The 22,245-nt window shown below is 41.8% G+C and overlaps 1 protein-coding gene across 2 annotated transcripts in view; it reads right to left on the minus strand.

Annotated features, from left to right (window-relative positions):
• Nucleotides 1–22,187, minus strand: part of Sass6 (SAS-6 centriolar assembly protein) — a 31,488-nt gene extending 9,301 nt beyond the window's left edge. The window contains exons 1-12 of one of the 2 annotated variants that reach the window (XM_052179363.1): nt 21,863–22,187; nt 15,798–15,858; nt 14,093–14,172; nt 13,601–13,705; nt 12,256–12,427; nt 11,497–11,562; nt 10,109–10,228; nt 6,433–6,624; nt 1,300–1,494; nt 1,097–1,189; nt 841–1,020; nt 372–453 (exon numbers count right to left, since the gene is read on the minus strand). In XM_052179363.1, coding sequence (XP_052035323.1) covers nt 372–453; nt 841–1,020; nt 1,097–1,189; nt 1,300–1,494; nt 6,433–6,624; nt 10,109–10,228; nt 11,497–11,562; nt 12,256–12,427; nt 13,601–13,705; nt 14,093–14,172; nt 15,798–15,858; nt 21,863–22,101 — 1,585 coding nt within the window. In that variant the 5' untranslated portion in view covers nt 22,102–22,187. The remainder of the gene's footprint in view (nt 1–371; nt 454–840; nt 1,021–1,096; nt 1,190–1,299; nt 1,495–6,432; nt 6,625–10,108; nt 10,229–11,496; nt 11,563–12,255; nt 12,428–13,600; nt 13,706–14,092; nt 14,173–15,797; nt 15,859–21,862) is intronic. The other variant, XM_052179362.1, reaches the window with a different exon arrangement.
• Nucleotides 22,188–22,245: the final 58 nt, after the last annotated feature.

The following is a 22,245-nucleotide window of genomic DNA, read 5'->3' on the forward strand; positions in this document are numbered from 1 at the left end:
CTTCCTTCTGCAACTCAAAATCTCTGACAGTTTTTGCTTCTAAACAGCATCTTTCAGACATGTGAAGTTCACAATTCAAAGTCTTGGAAGTGAGAAAACGTTTAGTTAAAGTTTAATCTTGCCAGGCACGGCGCTACATGCCTTTAATTCCAGTATTCAGGGGGCAAGAAGCAGGCTGAGCTGCACAGGGGACCCTGACTCAAAAACAAACAAAATAACTACAACAACAACAACAACAAAAAAGCAAATTGAAAACAGAAGTTATTTATATAACAATATTTTCATTTCCCTGCATTTTTACTAATTCACATAAAAATTCCAAGTTAACAAAACTATAAGCCTTCTTTACAGAAAAATATAACATCACTCACATTTTTCATTATTTTTCAAAAGTTGTTTACTTTCTTCGAGTTTCTGAACTGTAGTTTCTAATTGTTCTTGTAATCTGCATACCTGCAATATCATCATCAGAATGAGTCAAGAGTAAAGGTTAGACTAACTTAATGTATACCATTAGGTCAATGTCTGATTATTACTACAGCTAAATGAGAATGGAGAAGGCAATTCAACTGCATAATCAAACAGTTAATTACAAGTGTTCATACCTACCCAGTCTGCACATGAGAATCCCAGTATCGGGGTACTGATGACTAACTTTGCAACTAAAATGGGTTATTATCTACCGAATCTAGTGGGGTTTGGTTTAAGGGGAGAAAAGGACAGAGCAACTGTCTTCAGACAACCAGGCTCAAGCTCTGCTCTGCCGTCTATGTGGGGAGCTCACTTCTGGGCATACAGCAGTCCCAGCAGAGGGGGGTGGGGACGGCAGGCAGTGACCACCTCTTGCTCTTTGGCTCGAAGAGACTGCCCAGCATCCTGCGCTTCCTTTCGCTCCTTTTGTAGCATTTCTTCTTTCTCAGCCAATAGTTTTTCTTGCTGAATAGTAACGGTATTCTTCAGTTTCAATTTACCCATCAGAGTTTTAAGATCTCCTTGTAACTTCTTGATAATCTCATTTGCCTATGAGAAAGCCTCATATGAATATTTATGTAACCAAATGAAATATTAAGATTTGGCTAAACATTTCAAAGCGAACCTTTAGAAGTTCGGCTGATAATGATTTTATTGTAGCTTCAAGTTTTCCCAGTTGTATCTGATTTTTCTCACCATTTTCTTCTAAGGCCACCTGCTAGAAAAAAACAAAACACGAGTAAGACACTGTGTTTGTTCATGGGACGCACCCATCACCAGTCCATGTAGGAAATGTGACCTATTTATTTTTAAACTTTTACAAAAGACCTTTTGCTCTTGGATGGTATCGAATGCTTCTTTTGTTCTCAGAACAAGCTGGTCTTTATCTTTGATCTCCTGCTCGAGAACGGCCACTTTCGTTTGTAGCTGGTTAATTTGCTTTTCTTTCTCGTGGCATTCAGTGTCCAGAGCACAGTTCTCTCTGCGCAGAGAAAGCACCTCCTGCTTGGCCCGCTGCAGCTCCTGGAGGTTGGTAGGGGGAAGGAATTACTATGCATTACATAAAAGGAAAACGAGCCAGTTCAGTTCTTTAAAGCTAAGGCGTCGTGGGGCCAGAGAGATGATTCATTGGATGACAGCACCAACCCTCCCCCCTTCCAGAGGATGCAGTTCAGTTCCCAGCACCCACACGGCAGCTCACACCAGTCTATAACTGGGTCCCAGGAAATCTAATGTCTTCTTCTGGCTTCCACAGCTATGAGGTACAGACCTGGTGTAGACATACATAGAGACAAAACATCCATATGTATAAAAACTAATAAATAAAATTTAAAAACAAAAATGAAATCTCATTACCTTAAAAAAAAGTTTCTAAAAAACTAAGATGCCTTAAAAGTCAAAAATGTCTTCAACAGCGGTGTCTCTCTTCACAGCGCTCAGGGGCTGGGGCAGAATCATTATAACCTTGGGGTTAGCCTGAACTACATAAATCTTTTTGTTTGTTTGTTTGTTTGTTTGTTTGTTTCAAAGACAGGGTTTCTCTGTGTAGCCCTGGCTGGCCTGGAACTCACTCTGTAAACCCGGCTGGCCTTGAACTCAGAAATCCACCTGCCTCTGCCTCCGAAGTGCTGGGATTACAGGCGTGCGCCACCACCACCCGGCATATATCTTTTATCTCAATCCAAAAAAGAGTTTTTATGAATTTTGAGGTTCTAGTATGTTTTATAAAAGTCATGAAAATCTCTCCAGTGGTGTGTATAAGTTATAGATCTGGATACAACTGTAAAGCCTACTGTTAATTCAAATATGCCAAGGAGAAGGTGATTTATGAAAAAAATCATATCAGTATCCAGTTATCTTAAATATTTTTTGTTAAAACAGTTCCCTAGGTACTGCTTCTAGCTTTAAATTAGCTCCAGTTGGGATGCTGTTAGCTGATTTATGAAAAAATCATAAATTATGATTTTTCTGATTTATGAAAAAATACTATAACTTCTTAAAATCTATAACAAGAATTTTATAACTTACTAACTGAATCTAAGAGTAGCCAGGGGTGGGAATTATGGTTGTAGAATTAGTATTTTCCAGTTGACTATAGGTATGGTTTTCTTTGGAATGGGAGCTGATACTATGTAATTTTTCTATAAGATTCTTTTTTTTAATGTGTGAGTGTCTTCCCTGCATGTGTGTATGTGCTACATATACATGCCTGGTGCTTAGAAGGTCAGAAGAGGGCGGCAAATCGGACCTGGAGTTATGGCCGATTAGGCGCTCCCATGTGGGTGCTGGAATAGAACCTAGGTCCTCTGCAAGAGCAACAAGAGCTCTTAACCGCAGGCCACCTCTCTAGCCCCACACCGTGTAATTTCATTATCTACTTCTTATAATATCTTAAAATTCTTTTCTTTTTTTAAAGATTTATTTATTTTATGTATGTGAGTGCATTGTATCTGTCCTCAAACACACCAGAAGAGGGCATCGGATCCCATTACAGGTGGTTGTGAAGCCATCATGTGGTTGCTAGGAATTGAAGTCAGGACCTCTGGAAGAGCAGTCAGTGCTCGTAACCGCTCAGCCATCTCTCCAGCCCTTAAAATTATTTTCTAGGTCAATAAATATGTTAACATTTGTGAATTTTTTGTTGGTTTATATTTAAAGCATGGGAAAAGTCAAATAACTGTCAAAAACAGAGCTCAAACCCATCTAGACTAAATCACTTCCCAATCAGCTAACAGCATCCCAACTGGAGCTGATCTAAAGCCAGAAGCAGTACCTAGGGAACTGTTTTAACAAAAAATATTTAAGATAAAGTTATCGTGCCCAACAATGGTTTTCAGAGCAAACTTTGGCTTCAGACCGACTTGACTTCAAATCAGAATATATGTACTGGGCGACTGTGGAAAACATACTTCTTTTAGTGTCCTCATTTATAAAGTTGGCTTGACATGTGTGCACTTATTTTTAAGCACACATGCACATAAGTACATTTTAAATAATCTTTAATGCAGGTTCCTGGGAAGGAAGTGACATGAGATCACCCTTGCTTTATTGGGAGGCAGGGGCCTGAAGAGAGAGAGCGGGCACAGAAGTCCCACAGGGCACTAAGCTGCCAGGCATAGCAGGAAGAGGCCTTAACAGGAGGGACAGAGCCTTGAGTTCCCAAGAGCAAGGCAGGTCTGTCTCTCGACGGTTCTCAAGGGGGGAGCAAACTTCACAGCATGTGTTCCAGTCTGGCCTGGCCTGTGTGCCATCAGTAGGAGAACGGGCACTGGGGAGGGCCATAACTCATCTGGAAGCTGTAAGTGGGAAGGGCTGCAAGGCCATAGCATGGCAAGCTTAGCTCTTCTGTCCCACAGAGAGCTGCAGACAGTCATGGCCTGCTATCTGGTAGAAAAAGGCCTGTGATCTAACAGAAATCCCCCCAAACACTTCAAAATCCTTATGTAAACTGCCTATCACTGTCTGCATACTGTAAATATCCAATAAATGACAATTACTTTGACACTAATGCCTACAACTTATGGAACATGGAATTATGGAATGCCAACATAGTTATGGAACTGAACCCTCAGTGATAAAGCAAAGTTCCTTAGGCAGAAGTTATATTCTCTAGGTGCGCTGCAAATCCTGGAAGAGACGATGTGGAATTACGGCTTAAACAGGCACTGTCCCACATGCTGGATCTCCAGCTGCAGGCACTGTATTGGGAGATGTGGAGACATGGAAGTGGGGCTTAGCAAAGGAAGCTAAGTCACAGGAAACATGTCCTCAAGAGATGTATCACATATGTCCCTGTGTTGTCACAGTTCCCCAGCCACTTCCTGTGAAATGAATAGCCCCCTTTACCACATGCCCCAATTACAGTACATCGAATTCTATGAACAGCCAGAATGAAGCTTCTGAAATAGTAAGCCAAAATAAATGCTGTTGCGGGAAATATTTAAAAAGATCCTGCCAGGCCTCAGCACCATGTCCCGGCAGGGTCCCGCTCTGGGCCGTGCTTGCCGCTGCTGAGCTATCTCTCCAAGCTAGCTCACAGCATCTCAGGTGTGTTCCCTCTCTGCCATCAGCGGGCCCACACTCCAGTAACCAAGTAAAGCGAAAGTCCTAAAGCTTAATCAATCAGATTTATTTATCAGTAATATCACAATTTACAAGATGCCAATACAATAATTTAAGAGCCAATTGATAATGATAAAAGCTTTACCCCAGCCGGGCGGTGGTGGCGCACGCCTATAATCCCAGCACTCTGAGAGGCAGAGGCAGGCGGATTTCTGAGTTCGAGGCCAGCCTGATATACAGAGTGAGTTCCAGGACAGCCAGGGCTATACAGAGAAACCCTGTCTCGAAAAGAACAAATCCAAAAAACCAAAAAGAAAAAAAAGAAAAGAAAAGAAAAAAGCTTTACCTCAATATTTCTAACCTTATAAAAACTTAGCTATTTTGCCTCCCCTTTCCTGTCCAATCACAGGCCTTCCACTGCCCTAATATGATTGGACATGGAAAATCCGGCAACAAAATGCCTCCTCCCTTAAGTTGTTTACATAATATTTTGTCACTGGACCAACGATGACAAACACAATGAGGCTATATAAAAACATAATTGCCAGGTGGTGGTGGCGCAAGCCTTTACTCCCTGCACAGAGACAGAGACAGGGGAATCTCTGAGTTTGAGGCCAGCCTTATCTACAGAGTTCCAGGGCAGCCAGGGCTACATAGAAAACTCTCATTTGAAAAACCAAAACCACCCCCCCCAGAACAAAAACAAACAATATAATAAGATTTGCTAATACACTGGCTAGTTTGGGGATTTAGATGGAAGAAATCATATAGCATTAAAATGAAGCCACTGGCCTACCAAAGTACCAAGTGTGAGGTCAGAAATGCTGCACTACTACAGGAAGGGCACCAGATATAAATCCACATACACATCTATTGTTGAAACACAATGTTTCAAGGATCTCCACATAAAAAGGGTGGAGCTTTAGCTTCTAAACAGTATAATGAAATAGAATATTGTTAAATACAAATACCTTAACAAGCAGACACAAGCTAAGCACAGTGCCACACACCTTTAATCCCACATTCGGGAGTTAGAGGCAAGCAGATCTCTGAGTTCAAAGCTAGCCTGGTCTATAGAGTTCCAGGACTTCCAAGGATACACAGAAACTCTATCTCAAAAAACAAAGCAAACAAACAAAAATCAGAAATAGTGGTACACACCTCTAGTCCAGCCACTCAGTACAGATAAAGCTGGCTTGAGATCAGGAGTCTGAAGCCAGTCTCGGGGACACAGAAAAATACATCTGAAAACAACCTCTACGAATAGAGACTACCATTAGTGCCAAGGCATCCACGCGTGTGTTGTGGCAAACACCAACACTGTTTACACTTCTCTGATGTGCAAGGTTTGAAGCTCACTAAGGAGCACTGGCCAAGTATGCAGAAGGCCCTGGCTTAAATCCCAGCAGGGCAAAACAAACGTTTCTGTGTGCTTGAAAGAAAAACAGGCAAACAACCGCCGGTTACAATCCCCTCTTTCCCTGGCTGCAGCCTCAGCATCTCTGCAATGAGACTAAGAGTGACACCTCAGTGCTGGTTAATTTCTGGAAGTCAGTTCTACAGTCTGTCGTTCCCTGGCATGTACATGCTCAGTAAGCAACGCACTGCCTAGCAGTAGGATTCTCACTGGTCATTCCACTTCATAGAGCTGCTGCTGGACTACACTTGGCAACCCTGAGCCCTGTGGCTGCTCCTGTGAATATTCCAACTCCAAACTAAAATACCCAGTCGGTCCTAAATTAGCTCTGTCATCGCATTTGCTACTCCTTTTTCTTTGCAGTGAGACATCACTGTAGTGCCAACAGTTCGGTGCAGAGTATCCGTGGGAACAGCACCCACTTAGCAGCACCCTAACCACCGTAAACCCAGTGCCCCGGCAGCAGCAGCCAGCACCGATACCTCTTCCACACCAGCAAGCTTCGCTTTTAGTTCTCTGACGGCGGAGTCTCCTTTGTACTTCCTCTCGGTGAGCTCTTTATTAGCTGCCTCTACCTCGGACAATCTGTTTTGTAGCTGGTGGATATTTCGTTGATGAAGGGCTTCCAGATCCTTTTTCTGTTGTTCATGCTGCTGTTGGTACTGAACTTGTGTCTGTTATAGAACAGTATGTCAAAGAAGAAAGAACAGAAATATAAATAAAGATCAGAAAAAAAAACCCCATAATTTCTTCATCATGATTTCTTCATCGTTTTCAGATTTCCCTGCTTAGAAAAAGTCCATCAATTACAGATTTCATGAAAGAGCAAGTACGGTGAACAAAAGTGATTCCAGCACTGAGAGGATTAAATCCAAGGATCAGAAATTCAAAGTCATTCTCTGCTACACAGCAAGATCTCGCAAGGCCAGCCTGGGCTACACAAGACTCTGTCTTAAAAAACAGCATAACCAGAGTGGTAGAAGCAGAGTCTTACTTAGAAGGAGTAAAAATATATAAAATCCCCAGTCACAAATATTGTTTAATAAAATGTAGATGGAAAAAAAAGGAGGGACCCAGGCATGGGGGTGAACTCCTTTAATTCCTGTACTCAGAAGGTAGAGAACAGGGAATCTGAGTTCCAGGACAGCCAGGGTTACACAGAGACCCTGTCTCAAAGGGGGAGGGGAAGTATGCAGCAACACTTTGCCATAGATCTCAGTCACAGAACTCATCGCTGGAGGGTCATTTACCCAATGGCTCACTCTTTTACCATGTAGTGTTATCTGTATCGTGATGTACAGAGTTTTCTGCTATTATTCCCTAAACAACACTGTACAACAGCTGTTTGCATTGCATATATTATATTAAACATTGTAAATAATCTAGAGACAGTCCAAAGTATAGATGTGCATGAGTTATATGTAAATAGTATGCCACTTTAAATAAGAGACATTTGAGCCTCTGTTATACTTCAGGAATTATTCCTTGTAGATGCTAAGTGACACCAGTACCTATAAAAAAGGATGTTTAGAATATACAAATAATTCCTAAAAGTAATTAAGAAAAACAGTAATTGGCCAGCATGCATGCAAAAAACGCCCACTATTATATGGTAGTATTATAATCCCAGAGTGGCAGTGTAAACGTCCACTGGAAAATAGGCAGTTACTGCTAAAGCTAAACACATGCTTATATTAGAACCCACCAGTCATTTCAGCAGCAAATTGTGCCCAAGAACAGGCAGTATATAACTACACAAAAGGAAATGGAGTAGGTTGCTCATATTAGTTTAATATATAACAACAAAATATAACAAATAATTCAAAGGCTAGCCACTAGGAAAACAAGTCACAGTCTAGATATATATAATAAAACACTGTACGATAATAAGAAGAAACCATACAATTGAATTTCAAAGCTGCTAAGGGAAGGAAGGAATACAGAGACATGCTACTTGAGTCAATTTATGTTGAACAAACAAAACCAAGCAATAATGGCAGCAGTCAGAAAGGTGACCTCATGTGGCAGTCTGAGTGAAAATGTCCTACACAAGCTCATAAGGAGTGGCAGTATTGGAAAGGATTAGGAGGTGTGGCCTTCTGGAGTAGGTGTGGCCTTCTAGCAGAGATGCACCACTGGTTCACTCTCTTGCTGCTGCCTATATATCCAGGTGTAGACCTATCAGTACCTCTCCTGCACCTTATCTTTCTTCTAGCATGCTATCATGCTGATAATAAACTAAACCAAACCCGTGACCGGTAAGCCAGTCCCAATTAAATGCTTTCCTTTAGAAGAGTTGCCATGGTCACAGTGTCTCCACAGCACAGAAACCCTAACTCCACAAGAGTAGCACACAGACTGAAAGGCACACAGGTAAACCTTAAATGGTGACACGATAGTCTAAATCCTAATTTGGGTGAAAGTTTTGCTTATCTTTAAAACCCAGTTATGCAGGGGTTGGAGGAGGCACATGCTTTTAATCCCAGCACTCAGGAGGCTGAGGCAGGCGGGTCTCTGTGAGTCTGAGGCAGCCTGGTCTACAGAGTGAGCGCCACGGCAGCAGAGGATGCCACACAAAGAAACCCTGCCTCAAACAAACAAACAAACAAACAAACAAACATCCAGCTCTACCCTTAAGGGCGAAAAGCTAGCTAGTACTGAGTGCATGAAAATCTGTTATTAAAGCTATAAAATAGAAGGTAAGAATGGCATCGCTCTACAAAACAGCAAGGGGAGTAAAGGTAATCCATAGAGGAAATAAAAAATGACAAAATGTCATGTGAGAAGAGGCTGAGCTTCATGCGAAGATCGCAGAGGAACTGATGCAAGCATCTCCTTAGTGCCTGTCAGATGGCAAATACGAGGATGATTAACAGGAACACAGGGAACCAAGACCTTTGGTAGTCCCATGTCACATAAACTTTTTAGGTGACAAGTATATTGAGAAATGTGTATATAGCTGTGTGACAATGTAAGCAGAAAGCTCAGGGCACTATGATGCAATTTGGCTCATAGCAACCAAATTCTCAAAGCCAACAGTTTGGCAAAAAGCTAATCTAAGTTGCACCTGAATGACAAGAAACGGCTGTGGAGCATCAAAAAAAAAAAAAAAAGAATTTGAACTGGTATAGAATAGTATCTTATGTTAAGTTTTTTAAAACGTTATAATCATTGTATCTAATAAAATGTTATTAGCATAGGATAAGCCCCAAATGAACATCTATAATCATAATTTACTTTGCTATAAATTTAAAAACAAATTATTTTTAAATTGCACATTACTTATATATTACTTATATATTCACATTACTTATATATATTATATATTCACTACAAAACTACATCAAATTATCGGCACTGAGTTGAGCCATCAATATGACGACCTCAAGGGAGGACGACCAGCAGGCTAAGCACGGAGGGCTGCTGGCTGAGGAACGGAGCAGAAGCAGCTGCCTAGACTGCAGGCCTCCCCACACACAAGAGCAGATGTGCAGCTTGGTCCTCATGTGGGTCCTGAACAACTGGAGCGGGGCTGTCCCAAAGCTGTTGCCTGTCTGTGGGATCTGTTCTTCTGGCTGGGCTGCCTTGTCTGGCCTCGGTGGGAAAGGAAGCGCCTAGCCCTGCAGGAGACTTCGTGTGCCAGGGTGGGGGATTCCTGGAGAGGCCCCACTCACTCAGAGGAGAAAGGGATGGGGGATGGGAAAGGATGGTGGGAGGGGGCAGTGAGCGGGATGTAAAGTGAATAAGTTAAAATATACTAAGCTGGGTGATGGTGGCGCACGCCTGTAATCCCAGCACTTGGGAGGCAGAGGCAGGCAGATTTCTGAGTTCGAGGCCAGCCTGGTCTACAGAGTGAGTTCCAGGACAGCTAGGGCTACACAGAGAAACCCTGTCTCGGGAAAAAAAAAAATCCAAAAAACAAAAACAAAAAAACAAAAAACGATACTAATTAGGAAAAAATGCCTAGTAATGAGTAGTAAGACTGAAAAATAAGCTTTTAATTTTGGTTTTATGTACTTGTGAGATACTTGAAAATTTTAAAGCAGGCATGTATTCCTTAAAAAATAAAAAAAAAAGCATGTATTCCTTTTATAATCAATGGAATAAGTAAGAATAATTTTAAAAATGACATTTTCCAATCGCCTTTAGTGTTCTCACCTGCAAGGCCTTTTCCTTCTCGGTTGTTAACTCCTGAGAATGCTTATTCGTCAACGACGCCGTGTGCGAGGCCCACTCACTCCGCAGCTTCTCTAATTCTTGCATTTTTTCCGATAACGTCTGTGTTAGAGGTCGGTACAACATATTAGGACAGTCCCAGGAGTATGCCAGACTCAGACTAGAACACAAAGTGCTCAACAAGGACAGTGCAAAGGCGATTTCAGCTCTTCAGTCCGCACTGGAGGCTTTTCCCGGAGCAATGTAGCCGTCAGGATGAGACTGGAAATAGTTCTAGAGCTGCAATGGCCACGGGTGGAAGTTGAACTTTTAACTTCACCCAGCTCTGCAGCCCCAGACCCTCTCCTGACATGGAGACTCCGTCTAGTCAGTCTCTCCTGAGTTTACTTCTTAAACTTAAGCACCGCAGCATGTGCCCCAAGGGACTACATTCACAGGAGGATTTTCTGCCTACAGCCACGGTGCTTATCAAGGACTCGCACCCTAGATTCCAAGGTGAAGGTAAAGGTGTAGTAGGGTGTAGTGGGTATGGTCCAAGTCATGCTAAGGCCACTGAAAGAATTAATGAGAGAGAGAGAGAGAGAGAGAGAGAGAGAGAGAGAGAGAGAAGGAGGAGGAGGGATGAAGGGAGGGAGGGAGGGAGGAAGGAAGGAAGACTTATTTATTTTTATACACATTGTTGTTTTGCCTGCCTGTATGTCTGGATCCCCTGGGACCTGGCTGTCAGCTGCTATGTGGGTACTGGACACTGAACCTAGGTCCTCTGGGAGGGAAGCCAGTGCTCTCAACTGCTGAGCCATCTCTCCAGCCCCCGAAGGATTAATTCCCATCTTAACACAGGAAGGAAGGGAAAGGGGACAGGAACTGAAAAGCCATTTTAAGCCAGACAAGTAAGATGACTACAATGAAAGGGCCGTGGAGAGCTACTGCCACGCCTGCCGACTTCAGTTTGACTCCAAGTGCCCATGGGAGGAGAAAACCAACCCCACAAATTGTCCTCTGATCTCCACTTGCATGTCATGGTACACACATGCCTACAGCCACACACACACACACACACACACACAATTGAAAAGAGTAATAATTTCTTTAAAGGAAAGAGTAAGTGCTAGATGCTAAGCAGTGTCTTATCTACTGATGACTTAGAAAAGGTGCCATACGTTAGGGGTAGCAGAAATGTCTGGATGGAATTAAATGTCTAAAAGAAAGCATCAATTTAAGATAATTAACTGTGGGGGAAGAGGCGTAAAGTGGAGATCCAGCAGCAATCTATTTTGAAAGAAGATACACGAAGGCTTGGTTTGAATTGTAGAAAGAATTCAGGACCAAATTTTAGATCACTTACAAAGACAAAATGAAATTTGAATTACCTCTTGTGTAATGTGCAGTTGCCTGGTAACATCATCTAGTGATTTAGTCAGTGATAATTTTTCTTCCTATTTATAAAAATAAAATTATGCGGCTTATAATTGAATAACGTCATCCACAGCCAAGCACCAGCATCATGCAAAGAGCCTGCCAAACATGCAAAAACTCAGGTCTTTTAAACTAGAACCTGTATTTTCACAAAATCCCAGCTATGTGTGCCCAGAGCACTGACTATGTGACGACCACCTGAGCATCAAACTGACATTTATTTTCTTAAGCAGAAACACATGCTGCTCTTGTACCACACACTTTATATAGCACTTTATAATATTCAGAACATGTTCATATACACATTTTCAATATACATACATAATACAAAATTTAAAAGAGTAATAATTTATTTAAAGGAAAGAGAGTAAGTGATAGACACCCAGCAGTGTCTTATTTAATGATGACTTGGAAAAGGTGTCATATGTTGGGAGGGGGCGCAGATTGTGTGTTCAAATACTTATTTGCCGGCTGACAAAATGGTGCCCGTGGAAGGTAGGTGCTAGGGCCAGGAACTGTGACTAACTGGGTCCTAAGCTTCCCCACTGCTGGTCTAGTTCTAGGCTCAGCTATAGGCAGCAGCTAAACGAAAAACAGGGACATTCACTACAAAAAAGCAGCGGGGCTGGGGGGGATAGCGGGTGGAGGTGTGTGTGCATGTGGGAAGTCCGTAGGCCCCTAGTTTAGAAGAGTAACTTAAATTAAAAACTTACCTTGCTACATTTCAAACATCCTGCTAGAAATTTCTTTATCTCTACATCATTTCCAGGTAAAAGCTTGAGTGACAGGTGAATAAGATGCTTAAAAGGGTTTGTCTCTACTACATTTAAAAGCACCGGTGAGTTATCCAAAAGGGCAGCTGAAGAAATGAGCTGCAGCAGAAACCTTTGAAGGGAAAAGTCACATTATAACACACTTACGACCTGTGAGACACTGCCACAGCATCACACACGCCTCAACTCAAGACGGTGAAGGGAGAAATTCAAAATCACTGGACAAAGAGAAGAGGAGTATGTCGGGGTGTGGACTGAAGCAAGGTACTAATGTTCACAATGGGAGACAAAAAGGGAAAGAGAGAAAGCAAAACCTAAAGACACAAACTCATCAAATACCACAGGGTGACCAAAGTACCAGAGCCTTACTCCAACAACTTACCTTTAAGCAAGAGTAAGAATTACAGATTTATCCCTATACATTCTCAGAACAATCCCATAGCTTTGATTCATAAGAGAAAGTTCTTTATAAAGAATAATGCCTAATAAACATGACACAAGGGCCAGGCATGGTGGCGAGCAAGCGCCTTTAATCCCAGTACTAGGGAGGCAAAGGAAGACAGCTCTCTCTGAGTTTGAGGCCAGCCTGGTCTAGATAGTAAGTTCTAGGACAGCCAGACCTACATAGTGAGACTCTGTCTCAAAATAATAATATAAAATAAAAAGGGGAAAATGGTACAGAAAACATGTAAGTTCCTAATAAAACAGTATTTTAAACAATACTCATCAGTTGTTCAAGCCAAGAAAAAGTTCCTGGTGAATTTTCCATGAGCAGGTGTCAGCAGCACATGACCAGGAACATAAATACAATCATGAACTTAACCAATCGTAAAAACAAAAATTACTAAACAGTTGAATAGCTTGGGGCTCGAGACGGCTCAGCAACAAGGCAGAGTTGCTGCTCTCCGGGGACTTGGATTCAGTTCCCAGTTCCCTGCTCAGGCTTCTGCCTGAAGCCCCAGGAGGTGTGACACACCCATCTGGCCCCCAAGGATGTGGGCATACACACACACAGAGAGACACATAAATAAGACAGAAATCCTAGAAAAACAATGTTTTGGTTTTTTTTTTTTTAACATCAACTAACTTTAAAAACTGCATCAAGCCATGAAAATTAAGGGTCAACTATTTCTTATTTTAGTCAAGATTTCTTAAAATTTGGAATTCAGTTGAACTCTAATCCCAGTTTAAGAATAATAGACTGGAGTCTTTGCAGTACACAGGAAGTAACGTTGTCAGCACTCATCCTTCAAAGGGAGCCGAGTGCTCCGGCCTGCAGCCTCACCTTGGGGTCTCTTTCACATGCTCCTGCATACACTGCTGAAGGAGGTCTATAAACTTCTGTGGAAAAGCTAAGAAGTCCACCAGGAGACCTTGCTGCAACTTTAAACTACACAGAAAACAGAAAAATAGTATTTCAGAATCTTAATTACTATCTTTAGTTAGAATTCATAGAATAAAATATTATTTACTAACATCATTTTAAAAAAAATTAAACTAGGGAACTTTTGATATGTATCAACCTTACCTAACAGGAGTCACGAAATTTAGCTAAGGCATCAAATTTCTGAGCTCCTTAATGGAAGTCTAAGAACCTATAAAACATTCAACTTTAAAAATACCCAGTAAACAATTGTAGGGCACCCAGTATTCCCAGAATAACTTACCACATGAACAGGTATGCGTTTCAAAAAAAGAATAATGTAAACACATTATAAAATTAAAGAAATAATTCCTAGATTATATGTAGGGCCAGCAAAGACCTAAAGTAACTTACCTTTGAAAATCTTCCTCAGATATAACAAGGTTATACAGAAAAAATGGGTCTGTGTCATCTGTCAGACGGATGACTAAATCCTAAAGAAAAGATTAGATTTTTTTTTAATGTTTCTAGTAAAGCTTTTGTACAAGTTAAATTATTCAAAACCACAACATATCAGTTATCCTTCCGAGTGCTGCTTTAGGATTCTGCTCCTTTTTATTAGTCTTTAGAGTGCGAGCCTCTTCACTGGGGTAGACATCTGGCTCCTGAGAGCTGTGAGGGGTGTGTAGAGGCAGACAAAATGCCCAACATTAAAAGTATCTTCTATGAGGCTCAGAGAAATGTATATGCCAGCTTTGCGCTCCGTGGCATCAGGGCAAGACTGACTAAGTGTATTTTTGGCTTCCCTCAAATTAACTAGTCTGGTGTTTCAAAGCAGCAATATAACCAGCAAAACTGACAGTCATCTACTCAAGAAAAGGAAGGGGTTCTTGTCGCTCAGATAGGAGATTGAAGTATCAGGTGACACAGTTCCAGGGCTTCCCAGGAGGCCTCCTACTCCAGCTGCTCCATCTGTTTCTGTCCTAACGAAATGGGTCCTCTCATAAAGGCACTGGCCAGGCCATCAAATTGAAAGTGTGACAGGGCATCATCATAGATGGCAGGTAGGTACACAAAAATTATGAACTTCAAAGTACAAAGAAAACAGGCCTACTATAGGAGGAGCTGGGACTAACAAGGGACTTGAAGAAAATCATCTCATTTCTAAGGAACTCTAGAGGAGTTAAAAACATCGAAGCGTGTTATCAGCGAAGCTAAAACATGCAGAGGTTCCACATGCAAAATCAATAAGTAAGAATATATACTCTCTGCTTCAGAAAATCAAGGAACTGGGGGCTGGCTCACTCTGCCTCAGAGCAGTCTGTGGTTCACAAACTTCTACTTAAGTATTTCTTACAACTCACCTCAGATGCTACTGAAAACCAACCATAAGCCAAACCCTGAGAAGTTCCTGCCAAGTCCAAGGTGCTGGCCTGTGCGCAGGTAAAGCTGAACAAGGGAACCAGGTGCTCAACCTGGCCAATGGCCTGTATGCTTATTGCTGCTATTTATTTATCTTTTTTAAAGACAGGGTGTCAATTATGTAGCTCAGGTTGCATCCCAAAGAACTCTCAATCTTCTGCCTCCTCCTGAGTGCTGGGATTGCATTCAGTACCACATTCAACTTAATGTTTAAGTTCACATGAAATTTACGCTCTAAACCAAAATGTAGAATAAGGTAATCTTTTAAATGTTCAGGGCAAACCCAGATTGTTACATCATCCTCTAATTCTACTTGGATTTAGTAATGCATGGTGTAATTGCATTTAAATTGCTGACTTAGGATCACTGCCCTAGAATTACAACATATATAAAATGACCCAAAAATTAAAAAAAAAAAAGGATTTAACAAAAGAATAACCCTTTAAAAATAATTCAACAATTGTATTTCAGTTCCAAAAAGATCAGGACAGTGGACTTTCTCATCTTTGGGGAAACTGCAAGAGTCACCATGTAAGCGTCCCTGGTAAAACCAACTTACCAACTTAGTGACTATAGTATGACTAAGTCTGGGTAAGAAAAGATCTCATTTTCTTAAAACAAAACAAAACAAAAAACCACAATAATAATCATAACACACACAAATGATCATATTTCAAAAAAAGAAGTGAATACGAACCTTCCTGTGGACTGGGTTAGAAAGTGACTGCAGTTCAATGCTCACTCTAACGCTCCCCCTCCTGTGGGAAGAGACATGGCCAACTCAGGATCGTTCAAGCAACAGCAACTGTGCTATCTTTAAACACAAGACACCGCAGGGGCCCTCAAGCTTATGAACAGGTTTTTAGAAAGCACACGAGACATAAGGGTTAAGTCTGTATTGTTCCTCTAGCAAATAAACTGGTAGTTTTTAATGGAAGGCTAAGTATTTGTCACTTCTAAAATGAAGATGCTTTGGACTAAATGTGGTGAACAATCAGGGTACCTATTGCTAGTATTCTGGTAAATAACTTTACTGCCAGATTCTAAAAATCATCTACTAAGAGATAGACCATCAATTCAGCAACAACTTTTAGGTCTAAAAATTACCATTTCAATGATCAAACTGACTTAGAAAGACACACTATCTTAAAAAGTTAAACTACTCTAATGTTTTCTTTTGGTTCCCCCATACCCATAGGGTTTCTCTATGCAGCCTGTGCTGTCCTGAAATTCCTTCTATAGTCTAGGCTTCAAGACAGGCGGTGGTGGCGCACTTCTGTAATCCCAGCACTCTGGGAGGCAGAGGCAGGCAGATTTCTGAGTTCGAGGCCAGCCTGGTCTACAAAGTGAGTTCCAGGACAGCCAGGGCTACACAGAGAAACCCTGTCTCGGAAAAAAACAAAAAACAAAAAACAAAACAAATCCAAGTCTAGGCTTTAAACTCACAGAAATCCACTTGTCTCCAGAGTACTGGGATTAAAAGCATGTGCAATCTATCTCCTAGCTGTATTTACATTATTGGTAGACTCAAGAAAATGATAATCGCTATCCTATTATATATATTTTAATTGCAAAGCCAAATCAATGTAAAATATTGTCTATGTGATTGTACCTCAGTATTGTCAACAAACTTACTATCTCATTCACAAGCAGCTCTAATGTCCAAAATGTCACAACCTCCACATTCTGTGCAGTAGCCATAACATTAAACTGAGAAACAAAATTAATGAAATTACTGAAGAATGTCTATGCATCTCAAAACTACTCTGCTAAGTTCAGCAACAATGGCCTTTCTCTGATATGTGTGCACACGTAATGGCTGGTTTCTACAGAGAAACTTTGTCTTCAATAAATAAATATATAAATACATAAGTAAACAAACAAATGAACAAACAAAAAAATAAAATGCCCTTACAAAAGTCACAGGAAAATCTGAGGTTACGGATATATTACTTTCTCTATTAGAGAAATCTTATTTTCTCTATGAGAAAGATTTATGATATAAGAGCACTAAAACAAATGAATAAAATCCCAATCCTTAAACATTGTTTGTAACTGAGTAACACCCACCAGGCCAGTCAAATACAGCCAGGTAGGTTTATTTCTTTTTAAATAAAGACCTTAGACATTAGACATCGAGCTGGATTTCAGCCCATTACTGTCATTCAGAAGCTGTGACCTTATTATTCTCTCAATGCAAACAAATAAAAGCTACTGTAAGCCAGGTACTCTGCTGGCTGCTAAGGATACAAACAGAAATAAACATCTGATTGTTTGAGAGCTTCCAGAAAAGACCTAAAGAAAAGGAAAAGAAGAACTACTACTGTCTGCTAAGTACCTACACTACTGGCTACGTATGAGAGAGAGAGGGAGAGAGAGAGAGAGAGAGAGAGAGAGAGAGAGAGAGAGAGAGAGAGAGAGCCCATCCAACAACAATCTCAGTGACCATTTCTCTAATCAGAGGAAGAACCTGAAGCACATTACAAAGCCCAAATTTGAACTCACCTCTTCCCTACCTAATGCTACCTAACAAATGATTAATGACAGTTAATTTCAACTTAGGCACCTACTTTTGTTGCTTTCTTTTTGGAGACAGTGTCTCATTATGTAGCTCTGGCTGTCCTGGAACTCACTGCATAGATCAAGCTAGACTCAAACTCAAAGTCCTGCCTCTACCTCCTGAGTGCTACCCTTAAAGGTGTATGTCACCATAACTGGCATCTTGGGCAACTTTAAAGATCCTTATGGGAAGGCATTTAAGCTACACCTTGTGGGGCTGGGAGGATAGCAGAGTTAGTGATGCTCCTGCCACACGCACATGAGCATCCGGTTAGGATCTGTAACAACCACATTAAAAACCAGGTGGGGACCAAGTAGTGGTGACTCTCACTTTTAATCCCAACATTGGAGAGGCAGAGGCAGGCAGATCTCTATGAGTTCAAGGCCAGTGGTCTACAGAGAGAATTCCAGGGCTACACAGAGAAACCCTGCCTCAAAAAATAAAACAAACAAACAAAAACAAACTGGGGTTGGAATGAGGGATGGTGGTTAAAAGCACATATCTGTTCTCTCAGAGTTTGTACCCCAGCACCCATGTCAAGCAGTCACAAAGACCTATAATTCCAGCTCCAAAGGATTTGGTATCCTTTTCCTTTTCTGGAGTCACTCACAGGCAGGCAGGCAGGCAGGCAGACACACACATACATACACACACACACTCCACATGCTAAGGCATAAACACACAAAAACAATTTTTTAAGCCAATGTGTCTTAACTCTGGGGATGGGACAAGGTGGTGTCTTGAGATCCCCCGGCCAAGCAGCCTAGGCAATTAAATTGGTGAGGAGGCACTGTGTTCAATGAGACCCTGTCTCAAAAACTAAGGTGGAGGGTTGGCAAGATGGCTCAGCGGGTAAAAACACTTGCTCCCAAGCCTGACAGGCTAAACTCAATCCCTGGAACCCACATAAGTCCTGAAAGTTGTCCTCTGACCTCTACAAGCACCCCATGACATACACATATCTTCCCCTCCACACACTTAAAATATATGTAACTTATAAAATAAGAAATTTTGGCCAGGCGTGGTGGCACATGCGGGTAATCCCAGCACTTGGAAAGCAGAGGCAGGCGGATTTCTGAGTTCTAGGCCAGCCTGGTCTACAGAGTGAGTTCCAGGACAGCCAGGGCTACATAGAGAAACCCTGTCTTGAAAAACCAAACACACACACACACACAAAAAATAGGAATTTTAAAATGGAGACCAATTTAAAAAGGATACCAGAAGCCAACCTATGGCTCCACACCCATTCACACTCACATGGGCATATACACGCATACATATATACACATACATTACACACACACAGGAGGGGGTGCACCTTAGGCATGAAAAAAATGAGCATCTGACGCAGAGGGAACAGCAGGAGTGGAGATACATTAGAGAGAATACAAGGCATCAAGAGGAGCTGAGTTCTTGTGCAGTGACTGAGAGATGGTTTAGGGATCAAAACTTAAGAGCAGGTGGTTATCCAATCCTGAGGTTAAAGCTCGCACCACTTCTTTCTAGGCAGTTACACTATCATCTACCCATGATACTCTACTATGCCTTTATTATACTACTTATATGGTCACGCTTTAATAATAACTAAAATTTAGGGAATAATTAACATATACTAGTTACTATTTTAAGCTCTTTGTATGTATTAAATAATTTCATCCTCAATAATAATGCCATGAAGTAGGTACTATTATTCTGAATTAAAAGTGAAATAAATGGTGACTGGCGCTGGAGGCAGAGTATGGTGGCAGTTGGTGATAGCGTGCTGCAAGGACACAGCTTCAACCACAGAACTGTGCAGTAAAAGACAGTAAAGGACTGTCCAAGATCAGCCAATCAGGGGCAGAACTGGAATTAACTTAAACCCAGGCAATCTAGCTCCAGATCTAAACATGGAGCCTGCATTACACTGCTTCTCCAAGGGAATCTTCTCAATTCTGCGTCTGGGAGTTCCCTGAGACCCACGATGGTGACTGGCTTTGTTGTGGCTGCTGGAGGAGAAAGGAGAGGAAGCCTCACATTCTCCGCACCCAGGATAGGTCAGGGGACACGGGCAACTGTTTGCTGGGGTAAACTGCTCTTGAGGAGTTGGTTAAGGAATCTAGGTTGTTCTTCCTATAGGTCAGGGGTTAGCAAAATTATTCTCTTAAGAGGCCAGAAAGTAAATGTTTTAGACTTTGATGACTATGGAGCAGTGGTTCTCATGAGAATCAAACAACCTTTTCACAGGGGTCACCTTAGACCATGAGTAAAAACAGATATTTACATTAGACTCATAACAGTAGCAAAAGTACAGTTACAAAGTAGCAACGAAAATAATGTTATGGTTGGGGAACACCACAACATAAGGGACTGTATTATCAGGAAGGTCAGAAACCACTGCTATAGAGTCTCTGTCACAATTGTGTGTGGTTGTGTTCTTCCCCATACCCTGCTACCCCCGCCCCTTATTGTTGCTGTTGCAGTGCTGAGGATATATGCAATCGGCATAAAAACCACGCAGCTATTTTCCAATCAGTACTTCCAGACAATTGCTCCTTGATTCTGCCCTTGTGCAGATGCAACCACAGGCAGTCGGTAACAAATAAGGATGGCTGTGCTCCAGAAAAATCTGATTCATGAACAGCTGGTTGGTCCTTGCCACCGGTGATAGGCATATCGGGTTTCTAAACAAGAGTAATTTTTAAAGTTGAAGTTGTGTTTTAACATGATTAACTCTGATTACAATTTAATGTGTTGGAGAAGAGTTGGGAGAATCAAACTTGAAATGACAAGTAATGGCCCCTATTGGCCAACAAAAACAAAATGGAAGCCACAAATGTGAGTCAGGTATGTCACTTTAAACTGTTTAGAAGTCACTTTAAAAAAAAACATAACTTTCAAAGCAAAATTAATTCGAATACATTTGACCCCAATATACCTTAAATAAAGCTGCAACAGATAATCAACATAAAACTGAGATGTTTTACATTCTTGTTACTAGCAGATCCTCAAAATTATGAATTTTACACTTACAGATATCAGTTTGGATTAACCCTAATTCAATAACTACATGTCTATATGTGGCTAATAGTCACTATATTAGACATCACAAAATAATCACCAATTAGAAGCTGGGTTGGGCAGGAGTGGGGAGTGGGGGTGGTACAGAGCAGTTGGAGAGCATGCTAAGTTAAGGCATCGTTGAACTGTCAAAATCAAACAAACAACAATAAGACATTTAAAATAATCTACAGATTCCTATATATAGCTGATGTTTTTCAGTACATTCTTCTGACTGCTTTGCTAGCTGATTCTGGACCTAATTCTAAATCGTGTACCACAGTTTAACAGTCCAGCAACTCAATAAATCAGTGTCTTCATTTTTTTTTAATTCAACATTTCTTCACCGTTTAGTTTCTATAAACATTTTCTTCACACCTCATCTTCATTGCAATCATATGAGCAGATGGGCATGTCAAATCAACTTTACAAATGAGAAAACGTAATGTTCACAGAAACTAAGTAACAACTAAAAAGTTATTAGTAAAAGGGAAAATCATATCAAGTCTATGTGAGCCCTAATAGCATCCTCTGTGTTGCAAGTTCGCACGTATCTGTGCAATAGGATAACGTGGTGTAAACTCTGAAGATCAAGGTATCCCCAGGGGTCTGAGGACGTGCTTTACGGGTTGATAATATGTTTTGAGAGTACAGGATTCCTGATTTTCCAGTATTGGGAGTTGGCTAAATGGTTACAACTGACATAAGGATAAATCTAAGTATGTCACTGAATGTTTTGTTTTGCTTTTAGTTGAAGTTCTAAAGCTTCGCTCCCAGTGTTCTCCAAAGGAGAGCATGAGTGAAGGGCTGGGCGACCCGAATTCTAGTGCGATCGGCTCCCTGAAGTCACCGAGAAGCTTTGTAGAAATGAACTGGAGCATCAGAGCTCCCACCCAGGACGGACAGGCTGGGCTCGGTCCCGCTCAGACCCCAGGACGTGGACGGGAGGGAGTCGGCTTCCCACTTCCTCATTCCCTTTCTTCAAGTGCCCTCCGCAACGGCCGACCCGGCGGCAAACAAAGGTAACCATTAGGTCCCCGCAGGGTCCCTTCCCGATTCCCGGTGTGACATTCTGACACCCGCGGACCGATCGCCACTGAACCCAGCCGCCATCTTCCCCATTGGCGCGACCCCAACCGCCACCCGCCGGCACCGGAGCTCACCTCTCCTCGCAGTCTTTGCATTTCACTAGCAAGGGAACAAGTTGCTGGAACAGAACTTGACTCATGTCGGACCGCTGCCCCGACGGGAGGGTGAAAAAGCCCAGCAGGCCTGGCCCTCGGTACCAGCTTAAAGAAGTGCGGGTCCAGAAGAGTTTGAGTTTGGCGCTCAGCTCCCGCGGAGGAGGAGGGAAATGATAAACAGAGAGAACGAAGGAGGTTTGGACCTCGTCAGCCACCATCACCTTCTTCCGGTTCAGGGACCAACCAAGCCTGGGTGAGGCGTAATTTCCGTGGACCCACCCCTCCAGGTGGCCGGCCACGTTTGTTAAGGGAAGTGGGACCAAAGGAAATTGACAACTTTGGGCTGAGCCAGGGGGAAAGGA

Source organism: Apodemus sylvaticus, chromosome 4 (assembly GCF_947179515.1).
Source record: "Apodemus sylvaticus chromosome 4, mApoSyl1.1, whole genome shotgun sequence".
NCBI classification, from domain to species: domain Eukaryota; kingdom Metazoa; phylum Chordata; class Mammalia; order Rodentia; family Muridae; genus Apodemus; species Apodemus sylvaticus.